The sequence below is a fragment of the Mandrillus leucophaeus genome, unplaced genomic scaffold (genome assembly GCF_000951045.1).
Source record: "Mandrillus leucophaeus isolate KB7577 unplaced genomic scaffold, Mleu.le_1.0 Scaffold708, whole genome shotgun sequence".
NCBI lineage: Eukaryota > Metazoa > Chordata > Mammalia > Primates > Cercopithecidae > Mandrillus > Mandrillus leucophaeus.
This window is the reverse complement of record NW_012107675.1, coordinates 430669-443634: the sequence shown is the minus strand read 5'-3', so window position 1 is coordinate 443634 and position 12966 is coordinate 430669. Positions and strand designations below refer to the sequence as shown.

General features: G+C 40.9%; 1 protein-coding gene across 1 annotated transcript in view; it reads left to right on the top strand.

Annotated features, from left to right (window-relative positions):
* Positions 1-12966, top strand: part of SASH1 (SAM and SH3 domain containing 1) — a 233926-nt gene that overhangs the window by 117414 nt on the left and 103546 nt on the right. Inside the window, exons 3-4 of the mRNA XM_011964815.1 lie at positions 7304-7354; positions 7484-7533. Of these exons, the coding sequence (XP_011820205.1) occupies positions 7304-7354; positions 7484-7533 (101 nt within the window). The remainder of the gene's footprint in view (positions 1-7303; positions 7355-7483; positions 7534-12966) is intronic.

The following is a 12966-nucleotide window of genomic DNA, read 5'->3' as shown; positions in this document are numbered from 1 at the left end:
GTGATCCGCCCGTCTCGGCCTCCCAAAGTGCTGGGATTACAGGCTTGAGCCACCGCGCCCGGCCCAGTAAGATTTTTGATCACCTGATTCATTTTTCTTTTTAACTATACCATATTATAGTGAAGCCTCTTTCAGTCAAACTATAAATATGAAATCATTTCAGCATGGTCCTTCTCTATTAATAATAAAATATACAAATTTTAACACATCAAGAAAATATTTTAATACCAGCCATGACCTAACTTGATAAATAAAGTATTAATGCCTCTTTGTTTCTTTCTTTTTTTTTTTTTTTTTTTTTTGAGATGGAGTCTCTCTCTGTCACCCAGGCTGGAGTGCAGTGGTGCGATTTCTGCTCACTGCAACTCCTGCCTCTGAGTTCAAGCCATTCTTGTGCCTCAGCCTCCTGAGTAGCTGGGACTACAGGTACGTGCCATCACACCTGGCTTATTTTTGTATTAAGACAGGGTTTCACTATGTTGGCCAGGCTGATCTCGAACTACTGATCTTGTGATCTGCCCGCCTTGGCTTCCTAAAGTGCTGGGATTACAGGCGTGAGCCACCATGCCCAGCCTGTTTTAACATTTCTTAGGTAGCTTTTTAGCTTAATTGTTGGGCTACAACTTAAATTGTTATCAAAGTTAACTTTGGGGACTTTTATTATGTTTTTAAAAATATGTGAATAATTTGTATATGTATATTTTTATTACAAAGGGATTTGTTATATTTATCTTTTATTGTGTTTTAAAAATATATTAAAGTAATTGAAAAAGGTTATGAATTGAGAAGTAACCATTGGCGTGTAGAGTTCTTTTAGATGTTTTCTCCTGCATTTATAGACATACACATGTAGATAATTTAAAAACATAGGGGAACTGGAGTTTTTTTTCTTTTTTGATACAGAGTCTCACACTGTTGCCCAGGCTGGCGTGCAGTGGCACAATCTTGCCTCACTGCAAGCTCTGCTTCCCAAGTTCACGCCATTCTCCTGCCTCAGCCTCCTGAGTAGCTGGGACTACAGGTGCCCACCACCAGGCCGGGCTAATTTTTTGTGTTTTTAGTAGAGACGGGATTTTACCATGTTAGCCACGATGGTCTCGATCTCCCGACCTTGTGATCTGCCTGCTTCAGCCTCCCATCTTTTCTAAAGATGTAATCTTTCATCTTTAGAAAAAAGTAATGCAAGACTACATGCTGGTAAAAAAATTCAGTGAGATATACTCTCAGCGTTTTTTTTTCTCCATGTGTACACATATAACATGCATGCATTCATATTGGGATATATTTATATTTGTGTTTAGTTTTCACTGTCACACACAACTTGGGAGGGTTTCTTTAAGAGTTTGTAATGTTAATGAGATTTGTCATTTTAACTAAGGTATCCATATGTGACTTAATGATGAGCAATTAAATCTATAGGTCAAATTTCAAAATCTTCTCACCTCATCAGCCACAGAAAAAATTCACAATTCACTTCTTTTTTAAACGTATTTAAAACATTTCAAACTAAGTTATAATGCCCTAACATAAGGTTCAAGTTCAACCGTCAGTGTTGTGTGACTCTCCCAGGTCATTCTGAGTCCTTTAGTTGAACATGGACCATATCGTGGAGTAATTTCTCATTAAATTCTGCTTAGAATATGCTTTTTCCAAGCAAAGTTTATGAACATATCATATTCAGAAATTTTAAAGGATGTAGCCAGGTGCAGTGGCTCATGTCTGTAATCCCAGCACTTTCAGAGGCTGAGGTGGAAGGATTGCTTGAGACCAGGAGTTTGAGACCAGCCTGGGCAACATGAGACCTTGTTGCTATTGGAGGGGAGAGGAAATAAGAAAAAAATATTAAAAGCATTGTCGGGCATGGTGGCTTATGCCTGTAATCCTAACACTTTGGGAGGCCAAGCTGGGGTGGATCACGAGGTCGGGAGTTTGAGACCAGGCTGGCCAAGAGACCAGCCTGACCAATATGGTGAAACCCCATCTCTACTAAAAATACAAAAATTAGCTGGGCGTGGTGGTGGGTACCTGTATTCCCTGCTACTCGGGAGACTGAGGCAGGAGAATCGCTTGAACCTGGGAGGCGGAAGTTGCAGTGAGCCGAAGATTGCACTCCAGCCTGGGAGACAGAGCCAGACTCTGACTCAAAAAAATAAAATAAAATAAAATAAAGGATATTATCTTTACACTTAGGAAACAATAGTGAATACTTTTCTAATAAACTCTAAAGTTACATTCAACTTTAGAATGCATTTCTTCATGTCCCTTTGCAACATTTAGATGGAGTATCTAAATTTCATAAATATGATTTTTCCTTATGATCAAAGAAAGTCTTCCAGTGCTAGGAAAGAGTGAAATTCTTGGTGATAGAGCCACATGCTCAAGATTGAGCAACAGTTAAGGAACTCTGATAGCTAATTCTTAACTTAAAAATGGTGATATTTCATGATTTGATGTCTGAGATTTTCTTCAAAGTAAAATGAGATGAACATGAAGTAAGAGTGAAGGTATAGAGGAAACAAAGTCAACTCTGAACTGCTGATTGTTGGAGCTGGGTAGTAGGAATTGGGGAGTTTACTGTCCTCTTCTCTTTACTTTTGTGTATTTAAAATTTTCTATAATTATAGGTTTGAAATGAGAGACATGATCATTGCAGCCTAATACAGTGCAATATTTTGACCTGAAGTGATAATTCAGGCTGACTGTTGCCAAGATATACTCGAGTAAATGTTGTGAAAGCCACAAGATAATCCTTCCGGATATTGTCATGAGTAAATGGTTGCACCCCATTCCTCATTTTGAAAACTCATGAGCAGGCCCATTTCCTTGATAGTCAGCATGGTGGACTGTAATTCCCAAAGCTGGCCACAGCGATGTCTGCCATCCATGTTGCTCTCATGGTGTGGCTTTGGCACTCCCCCAGCTGAGAGAGGGGGCCGTGAACCCTCTAACACCTGGGAGGGCTTGTGACTCTGGCAGATATCTTACCATAGGAGGCTGTTATAGGAGGCAATACAAATCTCAGCACTTTGGGAGGCCAAGGTGGGCAGATTGCTTGAGCCCAGGAGTTCGAGACCAGCCTGCGCAACATGGTGAAACCCCATCTCTACACAAAGTACAAAAAAATTAGCCGGGCATGGTGGCGTATGCCTGTAGTCCCAGCTACCTGGGAGGCTGAGGTGGGAGGATCCTTTGAGCCTGGAAGGTCAAGGCTGCAATGAGCCATGACCTCGCCACTGAATTCCAGCCTGGGCAACAGAATGAGATGCTGTCTCAAAAAATAAAAAAATAAAAATAAAAAACCCCAAAATACCAAAGGGGCAATACAGCTGCTGCCTGCCTTTCTCCATATGCTTACTCTTACAACCCAGCATCCTGCTGTGAGGAAGGCTCAGCAACCCATGCAGCCCTAGCATTGGCTTCCAGACATGGGAGTGAGCAAGCTTTCCAGTTGATTACGACCCACCCATCAAGTCGTCCCCAGCTTTTGCCTGTTCCCAGCAGAGGCTCCGAACACTGTGGAGCAGAGCAAGCCTTTTCTGCTGTTGTCTTTCTGAATTCATATTCACAGAACCTGTGAAGATCATAAGAAGCTTGTTGGTTTATGCCATTACATTTGGGATGATTTGTTACATGGCAGTAGTAACTGAAACAGTTGGCGTATGTTGGGGGAGGAGAGAAGGGTCTTATTTCTCAGTGATCCTTTCTTTTTACAACACGCCCAACAGTTACACATATTTACACATATACTCAATGACTGTTTTGATGAGGTTCACAATGTTTACTATTTCTGTCTACATTAAGACATCCAGATCAGGAGCTGTATTGTAAACCATCAGCTGTTCTCTGAATAAAGGGGTTGTGGCTGAGCAGTCAGGTGCATGGCACATGGCACATTATAGTAATTACTCTTCGGCACTTTTGTCATTGACATCATGTGACACTCATCAGTGTTATGATAATGGAATTTTGCCAATAGTTTATTCCATTTTTCTCTCTCCAAGCATTCATAGGTCCTTAACTTAGTGGATAACTTTACAAGCTTCTCCTCAGTTGTGCAATATTTTTACTTTAGAATGTGTTTGCTGTAAGACATGCGTCTAAATGATGACTGTAATCTCTTATCCTTGGGGGATAAAATTAATAAGACATCCTGAAAAAATTATTCTCTTGCTTGGTCTTGAAAAAAATAAGTCACTAGAAATATCACTATACAAGATCTCCTGTTCAACATCAGTAAGCTGCCTTTGATAAAACAAATGTTCTGCATGAAAACATTACCTGTCTCCATGATTTTAACATTATATGTCAAACTATAGCCCCAATCAATTTTCTGAAAAGTAGCTAAACAAGCTAGGCATGGTCATGAACTATAGTTCTAGCCACCTGGGAGGCTGAGGAATGGCTTGAGCTCTGGGCATAAGGTGGCAGTGCGTGATGATCACGCCCGTGAATAGCCACTACACTCCAGCGTGGGCAACATAGCAAGACCCTGTTTCTTTAAAAAAAAAAAAATTGTTTAAATAGCTAAAAGAATCAAATGCCTATTTTAAGTAACAAATGAACATGCTAAGATGAAATGATTAAAATTTTGCTTCCTTATCATCAAACATTTAATACGGTTGTTAATAAGCAACTACTTTGTATATGCAGGGACAGGTACGTTTTGCCATATATGTTACATTTGTAACATACATACCACAACATACATACACACCATATACGTTACATTTGTGATATGACATGGCAAATGATGCACTTAGCAAATAAAATCTATTCAAAAAATGCAGATAAATGGTTATAACAAAAGAAGATCGTTTCCTAGCATGACTATTACTAGTGAGGTAGAAATGAACAGCTTGAAGAAAAGGTAAAAATGGAGGAGTGGAGGTGAACTGAACCAGTCACTTTTGCTGGTGGTTTTAGAAGGTCATTGGCTGCAATTGGGTGTTAACGGGGCAATTTCAGAGAAAATTTCAGAGGAACTAACAGTTTTGTTTCATCATCACTCTGAGTTCTTTGTACCAACTCCTGAATAGAAAGGAAGATTTGGGATTAAAAAATCACTGATGATACTTTTGCTTACCTCCTGCTGTTTAAATTTGTAAATTTCTCTATGTGAGACTGAAAGGTTAGGTCCTGGGAAATTGTGGTTGGTGTGTAAGCACCAGAAATGTACAAAAGTATGTATCCCCTTTGTTAACGGTGTCTGAGCCTGACATCCTACCATTCACACTTGGAATATTGTCCATATACTTTTTGGTAGAATGGTGTATCAAATTTGGTACAGAAATATGTCTGTTATGAACAACAGTGGCAGTAAAAACCAGGAGGATGTTAATGAGAGTTCTGTGGAGCTTTTACTCCACTGTGATATCTTTTTATAACAAACAAGGGCCTGAGATTAGGGGATGAGTGAGTTGCCAGTTCATTAAATTCTTGTCCATTAAATCCCATTTCTCTTTCTGGCTGCTTGTCAACAATCATCCCATTCTCAGATGTACTCATCCCAGCACATTCTTTCTTTTTTTTTCATTGTGGCAAAAAAGCAAAACAAAACAAACAAAAAAAAGAACCCACATAACGTAAAATTCACACTCCCAACAGTTTCCCCAAGTGTGCGGTGCAGTATTATCAGCCACATGCATGTTGTTGAGCAACAGATTCTCGGAACACTCCTCCACAATCCTGCATGAAAGCGCATTCATTTTGATACTCTATATTCATACTGGATTCCTGTTCCTTGTTTAAAAGTATAACTTTGCTCTGAGTTATACTTATTTTCATACTTTATTGCTACTTTTATACTTCAACAAAAGTTTTTCAGTATTGGTGTTGTTTTATAATTGTGTTAATGGTGAAAAGGACAATTGAACAATTAGATGCATGTGAAAATGCATAATTTGTATAATTAGTTTTATCGCAGGTAATTTATCTCTCTTCATTATCTTACTTTCAAAGGAGATGCAGCCTCCTTGAACTATGAAATGAGGGCATTATAGTATATGGTTTTATCTATAATATTCTTTGATTCTTCTGCCTCTCACGATTTAATGATATTCTTTTTTTTTTTTGTTTTTGAGACGGAGTCTCTTTCTGTTACCCAGGCTGGAGTGCAGTGGAGTGATCTGTGCTCACTGCAAGCTCTGCCTCCTGGGTTCACGCCATTCTTCTGTCTCAGCCTCCCGAGTAGCTGGGACTACAGGCACATGCCACCACACCTGGCTGATTTTTTTTTTTTTTTTTGTATTTTTAGTAGAGACGGGGTTTCACCATGTTGACCAGAATGGTCTCGATCTCCTGACCTCGTGATCCACCTACCTCAGCCTCCCAAAGTGTTGGGATTACAGGCGTGAGTCACTGTGCCAGCCTCAGTGCATCTTAATATCAAGTATTTATATTTCATTTATCAAATCAATACCAAGAGTGTTTGTTTTTAAATTTCCAGATAGGTCAGTTCATTTGTGTTAGGGAAGTATAGTGATTTTTAAGGCTGCAAGATAACATTCAGTTAGCTTCCCAACTTCCTAAAGACATTAACAACTTCTCCTAAGCTACTAAGTACTCTGAATACGTTTAGAACTTTAAAATTGGATTGGGGCTGGGTGCGGTGGCTCATGCCTGTAATCCCAGCACTTTGGGAAGCCGAGGCGGGCAGATCACAAGGTCAAGAGATCGAGACCATCCTGGCTAACATGGTGAAATCCCGTCTCTACTAAAAATACAAAAATGAGCTGAGCATGGTGGCGCCTGCCTGTAATCCCAGCTACTCGGGAAGCTAAGGCAGGAGAATCGTTTGAACCCAGAAGGCGGAGGTTGCAGTGAGCTGAGGTCGCGCCACTGCACTCCAGCGTCCAGCCTGGTGACAGAGCTAGACTCCGTCTCAAAAAAAAAAAAAAAAAAAAAAAAAATTGGATTGGAACTCTAGTGTCTTTAGAAAACAGCTAAACTCAAGTGGGTGGCAGTAAATTCAGTGTCCTAGTGACCAACTAAGTATATCCACAGAATTATTTCACCATGAACTATCAGTCCCCTTGACTGAAATTGTGCTTTTTTTTTCTTCTGCAATGAAATTGTCAGCAGAGTCTGGCAGCAAAGTTTGGAAAATAGTTCAATCTTAGGGGACCAGAGCTCTCATTTTAAAAGTATTTAGTTTTCCCAGAAAATCTTCTTATCTCTGCCATCTCCTCCCACTCTATACCCTAACCTTTCCCGAATCCTCCCCTCTCTTCTTACATGTCTATTTGTCTTTCTCGTGTGTGACATGTTTGGAAGTCCCGTTAAACCGGCATCTGTTCTGTTTTAGGAGAAACCCGACGCTAGCCCCACGTCACTTCAGCTGCGGTCCCAGATCGAAGTAAGCACGATGACTTTAATCATCTAGTTTTGCTTCTGCCTTTTTTTTTTTGTTTTAAGTGACACTCTGTACAAATCAGATGAAGCCTGCTGCTCTGACCACACTGACTATACGAATCTTCTCTCGTAGGAGTCGCTTGGTTTCTGTAGCGCCGTGTCAACACCAGAAGTGGAAAGAAAGTAAGTCTTTCTCCCTCTGCCCAGGATCACTTTCCAAGAAGGTGTCTTTTAGGTCCATGCTGACGGAAATCAAACAGGCGATCGTGTGCGTATGTACTATGGACTTGGATGTCATTTTCCTTAACATGTTGCATGCATGTGTATGTATCTAGGTGGCTAAGAACGTGTTTTGTAATGCAGTTGGTGATGTCTAAGGATTTTGTGAAGAGTTACTGATTTTACACTGCCTATTGTGAATACACCCTAAATAAATCTCCGGAAATAAAAGAGAAAGGGAAAGGATAGGTGCATTAACCAAGATGGATTTTCATCTTTTACATTAATTTTTAATATAGGATAAAAGTTATCAAGAAGCAAGATACAAAAATAAAATGTACTATGTTCCAGAATAAACCAATGATTAAAAACCCATCTTCTGCACCTCATTTTGGTAGGTGACCTTAAAACAGCAATGAACGTGTGTGTAAAAAAATGGCAAATGATCCCTAGCCTTTCCTGTTAAAGGAAATGTTTTTGCTTCCTTGACCCAACTTGGGCCCTGTAATTTCTGCTTTCATAGAAGCTAATTTTATGTTTCATGTTATGTTTTCAGTATTTCTTTTAGGCAACATAAATAAGACAAAAAACAAAGAGAATCTTTTTTCTAAAACCTTTTCTTTTTCTACTTTATTGCATCATCATTATGCTAGAATGTTCTATTTGTGATCTTCCATGTTAAATTTAAAGAAAGTCCGCATCTCTAAACAGACGCTTCCTTTGGCATGGAGCCACTTGTACGTTCATGCCAAGGGAGGCATAGAAGTGGTTTAGGCATCAAGTATTTCTGGAATGCAAAGCACACGTTGGGGAGAGCGTGTGTGTGCTTTAGAGCACAGCTTTGCCTAATCCATCCACGTGTGTGTGCTGCTGGCACAGGCGGTTCAGGGAGGAGGGCTGCTTTGCCAGAAAGCTATAATTCTAAACTTAAGAGGCTTTGTGGGTTTGGTTCTGGACTGAGGAACGTTGCGGGTGATGTCCCACAGCAAACCAAGGCCACTGCCCACTCATGGTGCGAGGATAACTGTGCACATCCATCAACTTTTTTTTGTTTTGCTTACCTTGCCTCTTCCCAGGAACCTGGCAATGTGGAGGCTGAAATAGACAAAAAAGACTCAAGTTGACATTGACTTTGAACTTGGAGGTACTGTGGTAGGGGTAGAAGCATCGAGTGAATGGGCTGTAGCTTTTCCTGCCCTAGTTTATTACTTATGTAGCATGATTCAGGCTGAGAGCTCAGGTGTTCCCTCAGAATCTCTGAATCCTTCAGGAAACAAGAAATGTTTGCTCTTCCTCCTAAGAGGAAGTGACTCACCAAATTTGTACTAACCTTAGTTAGGCTGGGTAGTACTTCTTCCCCTCAATTGTGGAGAGTCATTCTTTCCGTGTTTATATCCTTTACTTAGTAAAATGTGGCATGGCTCTTGGGGCCGAGAGAGACTGATGGCCTCCTCTGAGGTTAACGAAAAAATTCAAACACACACCCACTGTCCTCTTTTGTAATATTGTCATCTTGCCTCTGTAATTTTAAGTGGTTCAAACTTAATGTGCTTCTAAACAATTTGAAAGTTTAAAAACATTTTGTCCTTTATTTCTCTGTTAATGGCTTTTGAAAACTATGCTACCCTTTGCTTTTAACTTAAAAACACTGTCTTTTAAAAATTTTTATGGCTGGGTGCAGTGGCTCAGGCCTGTAATTCCAGCACTTTGGGAGGCTGAAGTGGGAGGATCACTTGAGGCCAGGAGTTTGAGATCAGCCTGGGCAACATAGTAAGACCGTCTCTGATCCACACCACGCCCCTGCCCCCAGCCCCCCAAAATTAGCCAAGTGTGGTGGTGCCCACCTGTAGTCCCAGCTACTCGGGAGGCTGAGGCAGGTGGGTCCCCTGAGCCCAGGAAGTTAAGGTTGCAGTGAGCTGTGATCATGCTTGGGTGACAGAACAAGACCCCATCTCAAAAGAAAAAAGTAATAAAATAAATTTAAACTTACAGTAAAGTTTCAAGGATTGAGAATTGTGCAGTGAATGTTCATGTAATCTTCACGTAGGCCACCAGTTGTTGACATTTGCACACTCCTGAGCTTTCTCTCTGTCTCTCTCTCTCTCTCTCTCTCACGCACACACACACACACACACACCCCACCACCACCACCACCACTAATTATTATTACTGCTGGCCTGTTTGAGAATAAATGGTAGACATCACGACTGTCACCCCTAAATGCTTAAGCAAATATTTCCTAAGGACAACATTCTGTTACAGAATAATATAGTATAATGACCAAATACAGGAAACTTAATAACTTTTTCTAATATACAGTTTCTATTCAAGTTTTTCTTTTTCTTTTCTTTTTTTTTTTTTTGTTTTTTGTTTTTTGAGAGGGAGTATCGCTCTGTCACCCAGGCTGGAGTGCACTGGCGTCATGTCGGCTCACTGCAACCTCCACCTCTTGGGTTCAAGCTATTCTGCCTCAGCCTCTTTGAGTAGCTGAGATTACAAGCAGCCGCCACCACACCTGGCTAACTTTTTTTTGTATTTTAGTAGAGAAGGTGTTTCACCATGTTGGTCAGACTGGTCTCGAACTCCTGACCTCAAATGGCGTGCCCGCCTGGCCTCTCAGAGTGCTGGGATTACAGGGATGAACCACTGTGCCTGGCCCTATTTGTTTTTCTAATCGTTGCAATAATGTCTCTTATAGCACTGTTTTTCCAATCCAGCACTTTTTAGAAAAAAAAAAAAAAAAATCACTCACGGCATGTTGGTGTCATGTCTTTTGTCACATTTAATCTGAAAGGGTTTCTTAGCCTTCTTTTATCTTTGACAATAATGACATTTTTCAGAGTGTAAGCTAGTTGTTTGGTGAAGTGTTTGTTTAGCATTTATTTGGTTTTGTTTTTTGATTTTTTTTGCTCCACAGTGCATTACATCAGGGGGCCCGTGATGTCCATTTGTTTCATTATTAGTGATATTAATTTCGGTCATTCAGTTAAGGTGGTATCTGCCAGGTTTTCTTTGAGAAGTTACGATTTCTTCTTTGTAGTGAATATATATGTATATATTGTGAGGTGATAATCTGAGACCATGAAACTATCATCATCAAACTTTTACCTAATGGTTTTAGATTCTTTCCATGATTCTTGCCTGAATCAGTGTTGCTGTGATGGTTGCAAAAGGGTGATACTTATTCTTGTATTGATGATTATTTTGTATAAAATCTCCCAAGAGATTTTGTGTTTAAATTTCATTTGCCTTTAAAGATATATCACTCTGAAAATCTTAGGTCAGATTATATTTTGAGTAGGTTCGATGCCTTGTCTCTATTGAATAATTTATTAATTGTATTTGAAGATGCAAATAGACAATCTCACTATTCCCTTACATCAAAATGCTTGCTGGGAGCCTTGCCGTTGAGTATGGGAGCCTCAAAGGGTGACCTGGCGAACCAGTTGGCTGTGTCTGGTTGGTGTCTGCAAAAGTCTCTGCCAACCAAAATATCATTCTGCGTCAGAGTGGTATTCTATGGGCAGAAGTTTTCTCTGCTTTTTATTACAAAAACAAGAGAACTTAGAAAACACATGTGGGCAAGACCTGCAGGGGCCCACCCTTAGAAGCAGAAATGCAGAGAAGGAGGCAGTGTGGAAGCTGAGCACTGCTCCTGCGACTCCTGCCTCGCAGATCCAGTCTCCCAACTTGTCTCAGGCACCCCCAGTGCGCGCGCCTCCCTCCTCCTCGCCCAGCTAAAACCTATTCCAAGGGAGATATCTGGCCTTAATTATGCTTCAAATGTCTGTTTCTGAAAAATAACATCACTTTTCTCGGCAGTATTTAGCATTTAACAGGGTTTAAAGTCTCAAGTTACAGGAAGTTAGCTCTGACCCAGAAGGTGGGGAGGGAGAGAGACAAACAGTGAGATTTTCGACATACCTGGCATCTCAGCATCTATTATAGATGCCCCTGCCAAGTGGGGCTGCTGGCCTCTAGATGTGCTTGACCTGCGTATACAAGAGGTAGGTTGGTAGGTAGGTGATAGGTAAGTAGGTGGGGGAAAGAAAGAACAGACCCTCCCTACCTTGTCATGAGTTTGGTGGGGTCCCCATTCATCCTTGTTTTCTTACTTCATAATGAAGGCCAAGAGAGCTTTCATTTGAGCCTCTTCTGTTTATATCTATCTACATTGTTTATTGATGAGACTGTCTGTTACTGGAAAGGGGTCCTAATCTAGACCCCAAGAGAGGATTCTTGGACCTCGTGCAAGAAAGGATTCAGGGCAAGTCCGTAAAGTGAAAGCAAGTTTGTTAGAGAAGTAAAGAAACCAAAGAATGGCTACTCCAGAGGCAGAGCAGTGGCATGGGCTGCTCGACTGAGTAGACGTACAGTTGATTTTTGATTATATGTTAAACAAGGGGTGAATTATTTATGAGTTTTCTGGGGAAGGGGCAGGCAGTTCCCAGAACTGAGGGTCCTTCCCTTTTCAGATCATATAGGGTAACTTCCAGATGTTGCCATGGCACCTGTAAACTGTCATGGTCCTGGTAGGAGTGTCTTTTGGCATGCTAATGCATTATAATTCACATATAATGACCAGTGAGGGTGACCAGAGGTCACTTTTTCATCACCATCTTGGATTTGTTGGGTTTTGGCCATCTTCTTTACTGCATCCTGTTTTATCGGCAGGATCTTTGACCTGTATCTTGTGATACCAGTCCTGCCAATGTTCTATCTCATTCTGTCATAAGAATGCCTAGCCTTCTGGAAATGCAGCCCAACAGGTCTCAGCCTTATTTTACCCAGCCCCAGTTGAAGGTGGAAGTGCTCTGGTTCAAATGCCTCTGACATACGTGCTTTATTACTCAATCTTGGATTTGTGTCAACTGGCTGAACAGGTAAAATTAACTAATTTTCTATTACCAGAGACTTTCAAGAATATTTAGAGAGTAAGGCTTTTTTTGAGAGTGCTGGGAAATAGCTTTATAACTATGACAAATAAGTTTAGCTACGAGTCGCAGAAAACCTGACAAATAGTGATTCCTTAGACACATCTGCGTTCCATGAATGGGTCCAGGGCTGGCTCCATGACTCAAGTCGGCCTTCAGAAACCCAGATGGCTGGATTGCTTTCTTTTTTTCTTCTTTCTTTTTCGTTGCCGTCATAGCCTTAAAGTGGCTGCTGCATCTTCTAGGTGGGAAGAAAAAGCAGGGTAAAGGCAGGGAAGAAGGCAGTAGGTCCCAAGGTTAAACCATGTGCTTTGCAGAGCTTTCCTAGAAACCCTGTCCACCACATTCCAGTGTGTGCCACTCATTTGCTCATGCAGCAGCTGTTTACTGACCAACCTGTTGTTGAAGGCAGCCTTCAGGGGGCCCAGGATATAGTGATGGACAGAGCTGTCACAAGCTTATA